Below are 16,341 nucleotides of genomic sequence, written 5' to 3'. Positions count from 1 at the left end.
ATTCAAACATCCTGAAACTTTTTTTTGCCCACGGCATTTTGGTTTCTGCTGGTATACAACACTCCGTGATATAATACAAACGCAATACTAATCAATGGCAAATCTTGCAAAAGATGCAGGACTTGGTCAAGTTCATGAAAATGGTGTTGAGGAACCGCTCAAATAACAAGTAAAGATATTATGAAGTTCATGCAAAATTAGATCAGTTGACAGACAAGAGGAAGAGAATGGTTTGAATATCAAAGGAGTCAGAGATGCCTTGGGAAGATCTTCAAACATTTTCTAAAAATATCTTTTTCATGATCAAAGGTGAAGCAATGAGTAGTATCATGCATATCATCATATAATACAGTTTGTGGGAAAATTATGACAAAAAGTAATAATTATAACTATAAATGAAATTTTGTTATGAAACTTTTTATAACTTTCATTTTTTAGATTAAATACTAATCAACCTTTTTTTTTTCCTATTTACTGTGAATCTTTGGTCCTTATTTGATATAAATTACCTTAAGTAATCTTTTTCTCTTTACCACTTATCCTTGGATAATAAGGACTTCTTATTTAATATGTTATAACACCTTCAGCAAACATTAAAAAGTCTTGGGAAATAATGCAAGAAATTATCATTTGTCCAAATACATAGAATAATGAATTATGTGAGAAATTAGAATCACTGGGGAAGGGCTTCATAGAAGAGATATTGTTTAAGATGGGCCTTGAAAGATGAGTTGGATCTCGATAGAGAAGTATAACAGGGCATTTTCAGAGGTACAGCGTAGACCATGGTGTTAACCAGGGAGTGACCACTGAACATTAAGGGAGGTAGTGAAGAGACTAGTCTATTTAGAGAGACTAGAGTAATGGAAGATAAAGTTGGAAAGTAAAGGCAGAGCCAAATTAAAGAGAACACTGACTCATTTACAAACTTATTAACTGTTTTAACATTCCTTTAAAGAAACAGTTCCCTTTATTATATATATTTTTAAAAATTAGAAATGAATTTTTGGTTGTAACAAAGGAAATAATGCAAAGATAAAATGAAAGTTAAGACATCCACATTATACTGTTTAGTGAAAAAAAGCACATTGCTAAGTGCTATGTAAATGATGTCATCCCGTTTTTTGTTAAGTACTTACACATATATTTTAGCTTAACCTAGAAAAAATATGTGTAGGAAAATACATCAAACTACTACTGATATTACAAGGGGCCTTGACTTTCTCAGTTATGTGGTTCTGTGTTATCTGATACAGGCATACCTCAGCAACAGCAAATATCACAATAAAGTCAGTCATATGGATTTTTTGGTTTCCCAGTGCATATAAAATTTATGTTTATACTTGGGAGGCTGAGGCAGGCAGATCACCTGAGATCAGGAGTTCGAGACCAGCCTGGCCAACATGGCAAAACCCTATCTCTACTAAAAGTACAAAAATCAGCCGGGTGTGGTGGTGGGCACTTGTAATCCCAGCTACTCAGGAGGCTGAGGCAGGAGAATAGCTTTTTTTTTTTCATTTTTTTGTTTTTGTTTTTTTGAGACGGAGTCTCATTGTGTCACCCAGGCTGGAGTGCAGTTTGAACGCGGGAGGCTGAGGTTGCAGTGAGCCAAACTCATGCCACTGCACTCCAGCCTGGGTGACAAGAGCGAGACTCCGTCTCAAAAAAAAAAAAGTTATGTTTATACTATACTATAGTCCATTAAGTGCAGTAGCACTATGTCTTAAAAAACCGTGGACATACCTTAATTGAAAAATACTTTATTGCTAAAAAGTGATAATAAATAATTACCTGAGTCTTTAGCGAGTCATAATCTTTTTGCTGGTGGAGGATCTTGCCTTGATGTTGACAGCTGCTGACCGATCAGACTGGTGGCTGTGGCAATTTCTTAAGGCAACAGTGAAGTTTGCTACATTGATTCTTTCAGTCACCAAAGATTTCTCTGTAGCATGCAATGCTGTTTGATAGCATTTTACTCACAGAACTTCTTTGAAAATTAGACTCAATCCTATCAAACTCTGCTGCTGCTTTATCAACTAAGTTTATGGAGTAGTCTGAACCCTTTGTTGTCATTTAAACAATGTTTACATTATCTTCACCAGGAGTAGTTTCCATCTCAAGAAACCCCTTCCTTTGCTCATCCATAAGAAGCAACTCCTCATCTGTTCAGGTTTTATCATGAGATTGCAGTAATTCAACTACAACGTCAGGCTCCATTTTTAATTCAAATTCTTTTGCTATTTCTATCACCTCTATAGTTATGTACTTCTTCCACTTAAGTCTTGAATCCCTGAAAGTCATCCATGCAGGTTGGAATCAACTTCTTTCAAACTTCTGTTCATGTTGATATTTTGACCTCCTCTGATGATCACGAATGTTCTTAATGGCATCCAGAATGGTTCTCCTTTCTCAAAGGTTTTCAATTGACTTTGCCTAGATCTATCAGAGGAATCACCATCTATGGCAGCTATATCCTTACAAAATGTATTTATTTCTATAAGACCTTAAAGTTGAAATGACTCCTTGATCCATAGGCTGCAGAACAGATATTGTGTTAGTAGGTTTGAAAACATTAATCTCCTTGTACATCTCCATCAGAGCTCTTGGGTGGCCAGGTGCATTATCACCAAGCAGTAATATTTTTAAAGTAATCTTTTTTTTTTCCCCCAAAAGTAGGTCTCAACAATAGGCTTAAAATATTCAGTAAACCATGTTGTAAATACATGTACCATCATCCAGGCTTTGTTGTTCCATTTATAGAGCATAGACAGGGTAGATTTAGTATAATTCTTAAGGGCCCTGGGATTTTCAGAATGGTAAATGAGCATTAGCTTCAGCTTAAAATCACCAACTGCATTAGCTTCTAGCAAGAGAGTCAGCTTGTCCTTTGAAGCTTTGAAGACAGACATTGACTTCTTTCTAGCTATGAAAGTCCTTGTTGGCATCTTCTTCTAACAGAAGGCTGTTTTGTCAGAACACACACATTTATCAATTAATTTGCTGTCTTATATGGTGCAATTCATGCCACCCCCAAACAATTACAATGGTAACTAACATCAAAGACCACTGATCACAGATTATCATAACATATAGAATAATAATGGAAAAGTTTCAAATGTTGGGACAGTTACCAAAATGTGACACAGGAAGTGAGCACATGCTTTTGGAAAAATGGCACAGACAGATTTGCTCATCTCGGGGTTGCCACAAAGCTTCAATTTGTAAAAAAAAATCTGCAGAGCACAATAGAATAAAGCACAATAAAGTGAAGTATGCCTGGTTTTTTTGTTTTTTTTGAGACGGAGTCTCACTCTGTCACCCAGGCTGGAGTGCAGTGGCGCGATCTCAGCTCACTGCAACCTCCACCTCCCGGGTTCACGCCATTCTCCTGCTTCAGCCTCCTGAGTAACTGCGACTACAGGCACCCACAACCATGCCCAGATAATTTTTTTGTATTTTTAGTAGAGACAGGGTTTCACCGTGTTAGCCAGATGGTCTCAATCTCCTGACCTCGTGATCCGCCCGCCTCGGCCTCCCAAAGTGCTGGGATTAGGTATGCCTGTTTTTTATAAGGAGCATGTATTACTTTTAAAGAAAAATCATATAAGTTTCAAAGTATAGAGAATTTTAATATATTCTGAATATTGATAAATAGTATATGTTAAAAGATTTTCTAATCTTTCTTTCTTCCACAGAATGTGGTTAGAAAGAAGTTTTACAGAGATGCTTTATTGCTTCGAATCCCTTCATGTTTATATCAAGATGAAAGTTACCATGTAGCAGTTACTGATAATAAATTTAGGAGGCCATGGACAAGAGGTATGTTTGTTTTCATTTCTTAAAAATGTGTTTTAAGAGCCATTTCAGAGTTTAGCACAGCAAATTATTAAGAATATGCAATGCTTTACTAATTAAAAACTCATTGCATCTATTCATGTCAGAATTCCAAGAAGTTAACAACTTAGTATTTTTATTATAGAATTTAGGTAACTAAATAAGGAATTGGAAAGCTTATATTTGCTATGAATAAACCAAATAAAAGATATGTAGATGATGAAGACTTAAAATAGTCTAACATTGTAAACATTTGCTTTATTATAATAGAATTTTTCTTGACTATCTGAGGCCTACTTCAAGTTGTAATGGCACACCGAATACAAAATTATTTTTAAGCATATATGTATAAAATAGTTTTTTGTTTGTATCAAGTCATGGACTAGTAAAGAAGTAGCCTCCTTGGAGGAGTCAAGTCCGTTAACAGCATTTACTTGGTATATATTATGTACCAAATACTGTTATAAGTACTAAGGACACAGTTACTTAAAAGACATAGAAGTAGTCTCTGCTCTCAGTGGGTTTTAGACTGGTAAGGAGGATACAGCAACAAAACCATTAAATATATAAACTAGTATCTGATATTGATAAATGTATAGAGAAGAGACAGTAATGCTAAGTGATATGAAATTGCGGGAGTAGGGAGTGCTATTTCCTGAGATGGTTAGGGAAATGTCTCTCTCAAGAAGAGGACATTTGAGTTGAGACTTGAATGATGAGAAAGCAACAACCATGAAAAATATGGGGGAAAAGCCCTTCAAGCAAATGCAAAGTTCCTGACTCAAGAATGAACTTGATGTGTGTAAGGACCAGAAAATTAAGCTATTGTGACTCGGTAATGAAAAAGGGACTGAGAAGTAGGCAATTTCCGAATAAGGCTTTGTGGGCCATAACAGTGAGTTTGTTTGTTTGTTTATTTTTATTACTGCTGCAATAGACTGAATGTGTCCCCCCAAATTTATATTTGAAGGTGGGGCCTTTGGGAGGTGACTAGAACATGAGGATGGAGTCCTCATGAAAGGGATTAGTACCCTTATAAAAGAGACCCCAAAGAGCTCCCTTGACCTTTCTGCCATGTGAGGCCAGCAAGAAGACAGCCACCCATGAACCAGGAAGTGGGCCCTCACTAGACACTGAATCTTCTGGTGCCTTAATCTTGGACCTCCCAGCCTCCAAAACTATGAGAAATGAATGTTCATTGTTTGAGCCACCCAGTCTATGATATTTTTGTTATAGCAATGTAGACTGACTAAGACAATTGTGGCTATGGGAAGTCACTGGACAATTTTAAGAAAGGGAATGATATAACCTGATTTATGCTGTAGAAAGATAGTTATGATTGTCTGGAGGATAGAAAGGGTGGGGATTTAGGAGTCAAGAGTAGAGACAGAGAAATCTTATCAGGGAGCTATTGTAGTAGCCCAGAATCTAAACTCTGGATAAAATATTACAGTGTCTTGGACAAGGCTTATAGTAATGGAGATGTGAGATGTGCTTAAAATCTAGCTTATTTTACAAATTGTCAACAGTGAGGGGGTTACAAAATAGAAGAATAAAGATTTTCTTCTAGGTTTTTGACCTGAGAAACCAGGTAGATGACAGTGCCATTTCCTAAAATAGGGAAAGGCTTATAGAGAAGCCAATTTGTGGTCAGAGTCAACAGCTCTGCTTCGGCCAGATAATTAGGCATCTAAATGGATCATTAAGAAGGCAATTGGTTACATTAATCTTGAGCACAGCTGCTCAGGACAGTTCTCTGGGTGGCCTTGGCCTCCTTTTCTCACTTGAAGTTCTTAAGAATAACTATAAAATGTGCTGGGAATGCAGCATTCTGAGATAAAGGGGGAGCTGGCCAGAACAGCCTAGGCTCTGTCCAAGTCTTCCCCCACCCACAAAACAGGATGTCCTTCAGTGCTTTAGCCCAGCACGTCCTTTGACCTCAGAACGTCAAACCCAGGTGGACTGCTTTCTGGGGTTCTTCAGCTGCTGTGCAAGTGTGGCACATGAAGACTTCATTTGCGCTGGGCAGCTTTCCTGAGCCTTATGGGACCAGTTCACAATGAATCCTAGGCTTCTGTTGTCCCTTGTTACCTATCTGTAAGTAATAAATCTACTTCATGTAACTTCCTGTGTATGGGTATTCTGTCTCACCATACTCAAACAAGTTGGTAATCAGTACACAGTGAAACTGCTTCTCAAGCTGGAGCTTCAAATTGGAGTTTTTAATATGTAAATTACACATAACCTGTGAAACTAGATGAAGTCACTGAGAACATGAGTATAAATAGATTAGAAGGCCTAGGACAGAGCCCTGGAACACTCTAACAGTTAAAAGTCTGATGTAAAAGGAGTTACCTAAGAAGCAAGATAGGAAAATCAAATGATTCTGGCATAGAATTCTAAAGAAGAAAGTGCTTCAAGAAGGAAGTAGTAGTCCAATGCATTGGGCTCCTGTTAAAAGCTCAAGTTATCTGAGAATAGTGAGTTGACCATTAGCTTGACTAAATGTAAGTCATTGATGACTTTGATAAGAGTGGTTTGCCTGGAATATTGGTTATTAATATGATTGGAATATAATTGGAGTGTGATAGGAATATATTGGAATATGATTGGAGTATGTTGAGAAGATAATTGGACATGGGAAAGTGAGAGAGTGAATTTGAATATTTTGGGGAATTTTGCTATGAAGAAAAATTTTTAAATGATGGACTAACTTATGGGAGAAGTGGAGTAAAGAGTTATTCTGTGTGATTTTTAAAAAACACATGATGAGAGAGACTGTAAAATGTTTGCCAATGGAAACAATTTTGGTAAAAAGAGAATAAGACGATGCAGGAAAGAAAAAGGATAATAGGAGTTAAAGGGGATAGGATCAAGAGCACAGTTAGAGAAGTTAGTATTCAGCAGGAACTAAAATAATTCTTCCCCTGTGTAGATAGGAAGATAGGGTTTGTAGGTATTTATGCCAGTAAATTGGTAGAATTGGTGGTGGAAAATGAGGTAGTTCTCTGTATCAGTTTTCTATGTGAAGGTAAGGTCATACACTGAAAGTGGATAATGGAATGAACACTAGAGATTTGAAGGGGTAATGTGTGAATTAGCTGTCTTGAAGAGCAAGAAAGCCAGTTTTGTTTTTGTTTCTTGTTTTTGTTTTTGTTTTTTTTTAGACATCATCTGTGGTCAAGAAAGCCAGTTTTATTAAGGGGTATACTATTATCATCTGTCAATGTTGGGTAGCCATTTGAAATTTATGGTCATAATTTGGAATGAGTTCCTTTAGCATGGCTGGGTGATTTTTTTTCCAGTAATTTTCAACTGTTTTAGTGTACATACACAGAAAGTGTAGAGTAGGGGTTGTCCTAAGTTAGCACAAGAGAATGAGAGGCAAGAGAATCAAGACTCTTTGAAAGCAATGGTTATGGGACTGGCTATGGAACCTAAAGTGTTCTAAGCAGTTTGCATGCCACGTTACATTTAATCTTTACAACAACATTCTGAAAAAGCTATTCTTCCTAGTTTGCACATAAAAAAAAAAAAAAAACAGAGGTGCAAAAAGGTTAAGATGTTTACCCAAGATCATATAGTTAATAAGTAGCAGTCCGAGGATTAAAATCTAGGCAGAGTGTTTCCAGAACCTGTACTCTTAACCACTAAACTTTTTTTCTTTTTTTATTTTGATATGGAGTCTTACTCTGTCTCCCAGGCTGGAGCGCAATGGTGCTATCTCGGCTCACTGCAAGCTCCGCCTCCCGGGTTCACGCCATTCTCCTGTCTCAGCCTCCCCAGGAGCTGGGACTACAGGTACCCACCACCATGCCCAGATAATTTTTTTGTATCTTTAGTAGAGACGGGGTTTCACCGTGTTAGCCAGAATGGTCTCGATCTCCTGACCTCGTGATCCACCCGCCTCAGCCTCCCAAAGTACCACTAAACTTTTGTATTTTTTTTTCATGTTTTTCAATGAGGCACAGGGGAAGATTTGTTCAAGGTAACAAAACTAGTAAGAAGTAACACTGGTGGTAGGTAGAATACTCAGTTGTATATTCTGACAGTAGTATATGACATGGTCTTTCTCCTTAAGGAACCAAAGGTCTAATTTGAGAGATAAGCTGTGTACACATACAAATTTATTTTATTTATTTATTTATTTATTTATTTATTTATTTATTTATTTACAGAGTCTCACTCTCACCCAGGTGCCCAGGCTGGAGTGCAGTGTCACAATCTCTGCTCACTGCAGCCTCTGTTTCCCAGATTCAAGGTATTCTCCTGCCTCAGCCTTCCAAGTAGTTGGGACTAGAGGCACGCACTACCATGCCCGGCTAATTTTTGTATTTTCAGTAGAGATGGGTTTTGCCATGTTGGCCAGGCTGGTCTCGAACTCCTGGCCTCAAGTGATCCGCCCACCTCAGCCTCTCAAAGAGCTGGGATTACAGGCGTGAGCCACTACGTGCCGTCCACAATTTTAAATATAGGACTGTATATGGTTGAGTACCCAAGTGCTACTGACAATATTATGGCCCTTCAAGGAGAATGTATCAGCTTGAGCTGGAATGGCTAATAGAAGCTTCATGAGGTATAGCATGAGCAGTTGAAAAGGACTATTTGGGATGTTAGTGCTGTATAAGAAAAAGAGAGGCTATAAAATGAGGGTGATATGTTCAGGTGATATTGTTCTAACTGTAGTTGACTGAGGGGCGGGGGTAGGTTGATGATAATGAGGATGACTATTTAAATATTTGGAATCAGGTATCACTTTGAAAAAAATACATTTGTGAACAAATAAAGATAAAATCATAATGTAAAAGGTGAATGTTTGGCTTCCTTGAATTAAGTGTAAAAGAAAATTCCAGACGTTAATGTTAACCATTATCCTTTGTAGTCTCAGCTGTTTCAGTTCCGGGAATGACAGCTACCTCAGTCTTGGACCAATGGAAAGCAAGTTTCTTTGTGGAGGATTTCCTTGAGAAGTATGTATCCTTAATCTCAAATTTCTCTTTTACATCTAGTAGAAGATAAACAGTAAGTTCTCCAGATACCTAAAGAGGGAAAATCTCTTCCTTTATCTCTTCATGGATTTTCTTCTTTTATCTGAAGAAAAGGTCCTAATTTGAACCACAAAGGAGTGGTTAATAAGAGTGACTTATATCTTCTTTTTTAATTAGTAAACTTTCAATTAGTTTATCAATTAGTAAACTTTCTGTAGAAAGTAGCTATAAAAAGTCCTTTATATTAAAATTAGTCTTTTTTTCCCCTATATTATAAATACAGATTTAAGGCTATTTTGTAATATATTTGGTCAAAACATTATTTATTATTTAAGCATTCATCAAATATTCATTATCATCCTATATATTAGATACAAGATATAAAAATGAATAAGACATAGTCTTAACCTTCAAAGAACACAAGAAAACAAGGAATAGAGTTTTATAAAGAAATAATTACAATACAATGTGCAAAGTATAATGACAGAGATAGGCACCCGGAGCATAATATGAGGAGGAACATCTAACCTGTTCTACATTGTAAATGTAGGCATAAAGTAGAGATTTTGGTGCAATTTAATAATTTACTCTGTTGCTTCACTTCATGCACAGAATGCTGATCCAACCTAGGAAAGATTTTGTTATTATTCACATTTTCAAGTTTCTGTAATTTAAATTTTCCTTAGTTGTGCTTAAAAGAAACAAAAAAACATTGAAAGGTGTCTAGACTCTGGATACAGTGAAGCCCAATATACCATCTCTGTCACCTAGGAATTTAAAGTCAGGTTAGGAAAATAATAGATAAACATAGAAAAAATTAACAATGCAAGAATTAAATGGTAATCTAGGATGACCAACATAAAGTCTATTACAAGGGATATAGCCAATTAGAAGTATGTATCATATAAGTAAACTCCTAGCAGTGAGGAAGCAGAAAGGCATAGTGAAAAAAGCTCTGCACTATGAATTAAAATATGTAGCTTTTAAGCCTTGACTGGAAAAGTCAAGTGCTAACTACTTTGCTGGTCATTTTACCTGTGACCCTCATTTTATCAGTATGATGATGATAGATCAGTGCTTCTCAAACTTTACTGTACATATGAATCCCCTGAGGGTCTTATTAAAATGCAGATTCTGGTTCAGTTAGTCTGTTTTGGAGCCTGAGATTCTGCAATTCTAATCTATTTCTAGGTGGTATTGATGCTGCCAGTCCAAAGACCTACCTTGAGTAACAAGATACGAGACGATCTCTAAGACATCTTTTCACCTTATGAGTTAGATTGGTAGAGCTGTGCATTTATAACTAGGAGAGGTCAGCTTCATAGAAGTAGGAATTGAGCTTGGGCTGGGCAATCAAAGAGAAATTAACTTGAGAGAAAGCATTTTGGGCAGAGGAAACAGCATGTCTCCAGGCATAGACACAGGATATGCAATAAGTGTTTAGCAAAGGCAATAATTAGGCTAGTTTGGTGAAAACTAAATTATTGTTTCGTAAGGTGAAAAAAGATCTTAGCGATCATCTCGCATCTTGTTACTCAAAGTAGGCCTTTGGACTGGCAGCATCAATACTACCTAGAAATAGATTGGAAATGCAGAATCTCAGGCTCCAAAACGGACCAACTGAATCAGAATCTACTTTCTGTCTATTGATTTGCCTATTCTGGATATTTCACATAAGTGGAATCATACAATATGTGCTTTTATTGTGATTGGTTTCTTTTACTTAATATAATGTTTTCAGGGTTTATCTGTGTTGTCACATGTATCTGTGCTTTATCTCTGTCTCTCTCTTTTTTTTTTTTTTTGACAGAGTCTCACTCTGTCACCTAGGCTGGAGTGCAGTGGTGCAGTCTCAACTCATGGAAACCTCCGCCTCCTGGGTTCAAGTGATTCTTGTACATCAGCCTCCTGAGTAGCTGGAATTACAGGCATGCACCACCACACCTGGATAATTTTTGTATTTTTAGTAGAGATGGGGTTTCACCATGTTGGCCAGGCTGGTCTCAAACTCCTGGCCTCAAGTGATCCACCCGCCTTGGCCTCCCAAAGTGCTGGAATTACAGGTGTGAGCCACCACTCCCCACCAGTACTTTCTCTCTCTCTCTGTCTCTTTTTTTTTTTTTTTTTTTTGAGACAGAGTCTCTCTCTGTCACCTAGGCTAGAGTGCAGTGGTGTGATCTTGGTTCACTGCAACCTCTACCTCCCAGGTTTAAGTGATTCTCCTGCCTCAGCCTCCTGAGTAGCTGATATTACAGGCACCCACTAACACCCCCAGCTAAATTTTTCGTATTTTTAGTAGAGACGGAGTTTCACCATGTTGGTCAGGATGGTCTCGAACTCCTGACCTCAGGTGATGCACCCACCTCAGCCTCTCAAAAGTACTGGGATTACAGGCGTGAGCCACGGTGCCCAGTCCATTCATAACATTTTTTTACCAGCTGAAATTATGTTATATACTTATTTGTCTATCTTCCTTTTAGCAGATAAGCTTCATGAAGGAAAGAACTTTGTTTTGTTTACCATCCCATTCCCAGTATCTAGAATGGTGTTAACACATTGTAGACACTCAATAAATAGTTTTGTTAAGTTTGCAAATTAATGAATAGGAGTAGATGAACTTACTCAAAAAGAATGATATAGAAGGAAAGCAAAGATAATTTAGAGTAGAAACCTGGGAAAGACCAGTGTCCACAGGTTATGCAAAGGAGGAGGCACCAGTGAAAAGAGAATAAATATATTGGACAGGGAGGTGGATGAGGAGAGCCAGGAAACACTGATCTTCATAGATCTTTTATATCTACAGAAAGAAAATTGACTAGGTAGTCTCAAAACTGTAGTACCAATTATTGTTATAGAATGCTGACCCTGTCAGCAACATTTATTTTAAAAGACAGCACCTATGTAGGCACTAAGTTCAGTATATAACGATCCACATAGGAATCAATGATCTCAATGAATAATATGGACATAGAAGAGTTAAAATATTTTTTCTTCTACCTTGTATTTTCTTAGAGTAAAGGATAAATTCTAAAGCTTTCTCCACCTATGATTTTAAGATATGACACAATTGGTCTTTTCTCCAATTATATTGGAGAGTTATATTGATTTTGGTTCTTTCAGTCTGCACAAGGGAATTATTAGGGCAGAAATATTCCAGGATATTAGGAAAAACGTATATTAGGATATATAACTAAGTGGAAGATCTCTTGTAATGCCAGCCATTACAAGATATCAATCAGGAAACAGGTAAGGGCAAGGTTAAAAGAGCCAAAAAGATGTCCTCAGGACTAGCAACAGCAGGAAGTTGAAACCGCCTTTGCAAAAATTGTAACTGAGGAAATTATGACAGTGAAAGAGATCAAACCTAACTGATTCCATCCTGCCTCTAACCTTTAAGCTGTCCTTGTTCATTCCTGGGTGTAGGCTGAACTAACCTTGGGAAGGAATTTAGTGTATGATTTGACTCTGAAACAAAATTGATAATAGCCCTTTCCTGAAAAGACCCACTTTTTGCCTGGGGACCAGACTGCGTTTGTAGGACTAACAAATTAGCTACAAGATTAGAAATTTTGGTTTAGGGGTCATGCGGCCTCTGGCTGCAAGAGTCTGAACCTCTCCAAATTGCTCCTCGGGATGACATCACTATTGTAAAACCCAAGATCAGGGCTTGAGATATTTTGCAGACCCTGCACTCTATGGATCAGCTGATACCACCTAGCTGGTAATCTGGCTCAACCAGTTCTGCGATCCACCCAGGAGCAGAAGACCCCAAGAAAACCTCACTTCCACCCCCCTATATTTCCATCTCCAACCTGACCAGTCAGCACACCCCACTTCCCAAGCCCTTACCTGCCAAATTATCTTTAAAAACTCTGATCCACAAATGCTCAGGGAGACTGATTTGAGTAATAATAAAAGACCGGTGTTCTGCACAGCCAGCTCTGCATCTCTATCCATTGCAATTCCCCTGTCTTGATAAATCAACTTTGTCTAGGCAGCGGGCAAGGTGAACCCATTGGGCAGTTACAAACTTGTTACCACCCTAAGGTTGAAGGAACAAGGTGCCTGGGCAGTTACCAACCTAGTAAGAACTACAGGAGCAGGGCTGTCTGACAAAAGATGTAACTTTTGGTGGAAGAGTGCAGCCAATTCCAAACTGTGGCCTAACAGAGAAGGATTTGGGAGGAATAATATTCCAACCTGTCTCCCCACCTTTGATCTTCTGCCAGTGCTTTCCATGGCTGAACCCATCTAGAAGCCAGAGGACAAGGAAGCTTTGTTAGTTCATAGAGGTTAGCTTCCCAGGTTACGGAACAGAACATAAAAGGCTGGGTAATTTTATTGAGGAACAGACATTGAATATCCAGCACAAGAGCAGTTTGGCAATGTGTGGCAAAACCTGAAAATCTGTATACTTTTAACTTCATCATTTCTGTTTTTAAGAAATGTATTTCAGATTATTAGTGCATATAGATGTTCTTTGCATTGTTGCTCATAATGGCAAACAATTATAACAAACTTAAATTTCCAACAATAGAGAATTGGTTGAATAAATTATGATTTACTGATACCCTGTTTATCCATTCAAATATTAGGTGAATGTACATTGATTGACATGTAAATGTGTTCATGCTTCATTTTTTTTACAGAAAAGAACAGGTTATAGAATACTGTTGTCATTAGTCCACTATTGTTTAAAGATTTTTTTAATTGAGAAATTTACATACTTTTTATATTTATCTTGAATGATGCGAATATAGATGTTTCTTCTCTGTGTCTGTTGGAATTTGATAATTTTTTTCCACAGTGGACATATATTATCTACTAATAAAAGTGTTTTAAAATAGGACATACATAACATTAGTAATTTTATATTGTCACAGAAAAACAATTACAAGAATGGTGACCCAGATTAATTGTGAATTTGAGGAAGTTGTTCCAAGTTCAAATCCAGACTCCCAAATTGAAGTAGAGGAGGTCAGTTTATACACCCACATGGACTACAATGAAGTCTTTACCCCTGTCAGTTGTTTAGAAAAATGTTCAGCACTTCAAAACCAGAACCAAGGTAAAACATTTATTTTATATTGTTGTAAAACATTTCTTACTGATATACACATATTCTTTTCAGTGAGTTTTTTGTTTGATTTGAATGAAAAATTTTTTATTAAAGATCCACCTGCATAACTCTAAGCTTTGCCACATTAGGGCGTATTTCCTCATTCATATTAATCCTCTTTGTAAGTTGGGTTATTTTTGGAGTTTAATTTGCTGGGCCTCAAAACAACCTGCAGAGATTTGATCATAGTATGCCTTCAACATACTGCTATAATGACATTGGCATCTTTTTAAGATCCCATGATATAGCAATCCAGTGTAATATTAAATTACTATATTATGAAGTGATGATTACATTTTAGTTTTTAAAACATAATAAATATTTTCAATATCATCTAATTTATGTGAAACCAAGGTTCAAAGTGGAGATGGAATAGTTCCAGTATTAAGTTAGGAAATATACTCAGTTTTACAAACATACTCTCAAAAATAATTAAAAGTAGGCCAGACACTTTGGCTTACTACGCCTGTAATCCCAGCACTTCGGGAGGCCAAGGCGGGTAGATCACCTGAGGTCAAGAGTTTGAGACCAGCTTGGCCAACATGGTGAAACCCCATCTCTACTCAAAATACAAAAATTAGCCAGGCATGGTGGCAGGCACCTGTAATCCCTCTACTTGGGAAGCTGAGGCAGGAGAATCACTTGAACCCAGGGGAAAGAGGTTACAGTGAATCGAGATCACGCCACTGCACTCTGGCCTGGGCAAAAGAGCAAGACTGCATCTCAAAAAAAATTTTTTTTCAAGTATATTTTATTCAAATTTGATTCCAAATGTCTCATCTTACTAGAGGATGTTGAATTCTTTCAACCATGTAAAAACTTGCTGAAAATTGCCTTTCTTGTACATATAACAGCCTATTCTTTTTTTAAATTAAGAACTTAGGGTTCTATTATGTGATTATTACTATCATTTAAGAAATGCTATAACTTCAACATGAAAAATAATTTGATTCTTTTACTGTTATTTTTATGTAGATATATAAATTACATATAAAATTTTTAGCATTGGCAAATAGCTGTGTGATGATATATATATAGAGAGAGAGAGAGAGAAATTCCTCTTATAGTTGGAAGAGATAGAGAGATTAGTTGTATTAAGAACTAAAACTTGAGAGCATGATATAGTAGAAAGAGCCTGAATTTGGAGTCAGAAGACTTGAATTTTCGGTCCAAGTCTACTCGTAAAAAGTGGAACATCACTTGAGGCCAGGAGTTTGAGACCAGCCTGGGCAACATAGCGAGACCCTGTCTCCACAAAAAGATTTTTAAAAATTAGCCAGGTGTGGTGGCAGTCCTGTAGTCCTAGCTACTTGTAAGGCTGAAGTGGGAAGATTGCTTGAACCCAGGCATTCAAGGCTGTAGTAAGCCATAATCGTGCCACTGCACTCCAGCTTGGGTGACAGAGTGAGACCCTGTCTGGAGAAAAAGTGGTTTTGAGATTTGGGAAAAAATTTTTATGATTTTTAAATTTTCTTCTATAATTTATTTCTATTATATATTCTTCTATTTTTTAATAATTTTTTTTGTGGGGATAAACTAATATATGTAAGTTTATATAAGTATATTTAAAGAGATGGCTTATAAAAACTAATGGGTTACACAAACATAGTAGTGGCAAACTAGAAGCTGCTGTCGGCTAGAATCAACTATTGACTGAGAGAAAATATGCTTGAATTTCCCAAATGCATACAAATTGTCCATATCCTATATTTCCTCAGGTGTCCTGTGTCACCGGACATCACTTTATAAATTTAGATTTTTAATTGTATTTATTTTCTTTGCAATTATATTGATTGCTGCCAGATTTGTAGATACTTTGGTCTTATTGTGTAAATCAAAAGAAACATAGTATATTTGGGGATTTGTAGATATGCTATGTCTTATAAGAATTATAAATAATTACTAAATTATAATTTCAAAACACATATATCTTTAAAACATAAAACAGTGGCTGGTTTTCTTTTATGGTTATTGGTTTATTGATATTTGCTAATTTTTCTACAATGTTCACATATCATTTGTTAATACATGAAACTCTTGAGCATCCCTCTAGGTATCCTGGGAACATATAAGCAAATATAAATGTAGCTTTTATTTTTATTTTTAAAAATAAAGTTAGGCCAGCCATAGTAGCTCATGCCTGTAATTCCAGCACTTTGGGAGACCAAGGCGGGTGGATCACCTGAGGTCAGGCATTCGAAACCAGCCTGGCCAACATGGTGAAAGCCTGTCTCTACCAAAAATACAAAATTAGCTGGGCATAGTGGCAGGCACCTGTAATCTCAGCTATTTGGGAGGCTGAGGCAGGAGAATCACTTGAACCTGGGAGGCAGAGGTTGCCATGAGCTAAGATCACACCATTGCCCTCCAGCCTAGGCAACAAGAGTGAAACTCCATCTC

General features: G+C 37.0%; 1 protein-coding gene across 1 annotated transcript in view; it reads left to right on the top strand.

Moving 5' to 3' along the window:
- The window catches only part of SHOC1 (shortage in chiasmata 1), a 113,168-nt gene that overhangs the window by 5,295 nt on the left and 91,532 nt on the right, over positions 1–16,341 (top strand). Inside the window, exons 3-5 of the mRNA XM_054520443.2 lie at positions 3,696–3,819; positions 8,717–8,804; positions 13,706–13,890. Coding sequence (XP_054376418.1) covers positions 3,696–3,819; positions 8,717–8,804; positions 13,706–13,890 — 397 coding nt within the window. The remainder of the gene's footprint in view (positions 1–3,695; positions 3,820–8,716; positions 8,805–13,705; positions 13,891–16,341) is intronic.

This window comes from Pongo abelii, chromosome 13 (assembly GCF_028885655.2).
Source record: "Pongo abelii isolate AG06213 chromosome 13, NHGRI_mPonAbe1-v2.0_pri, whole genome shotgun sequence".
Classification (NCBI taxonomy): Eukaryota; Metazoa; Chordata; class Mammalia; order Primates; family Hominidae; genus Pongo; species Pongo abelii.
Note: the sequence above shows the minus strand (reverse complement) of the source record. Positions and strands in the feature narration are given on the sequence as shown.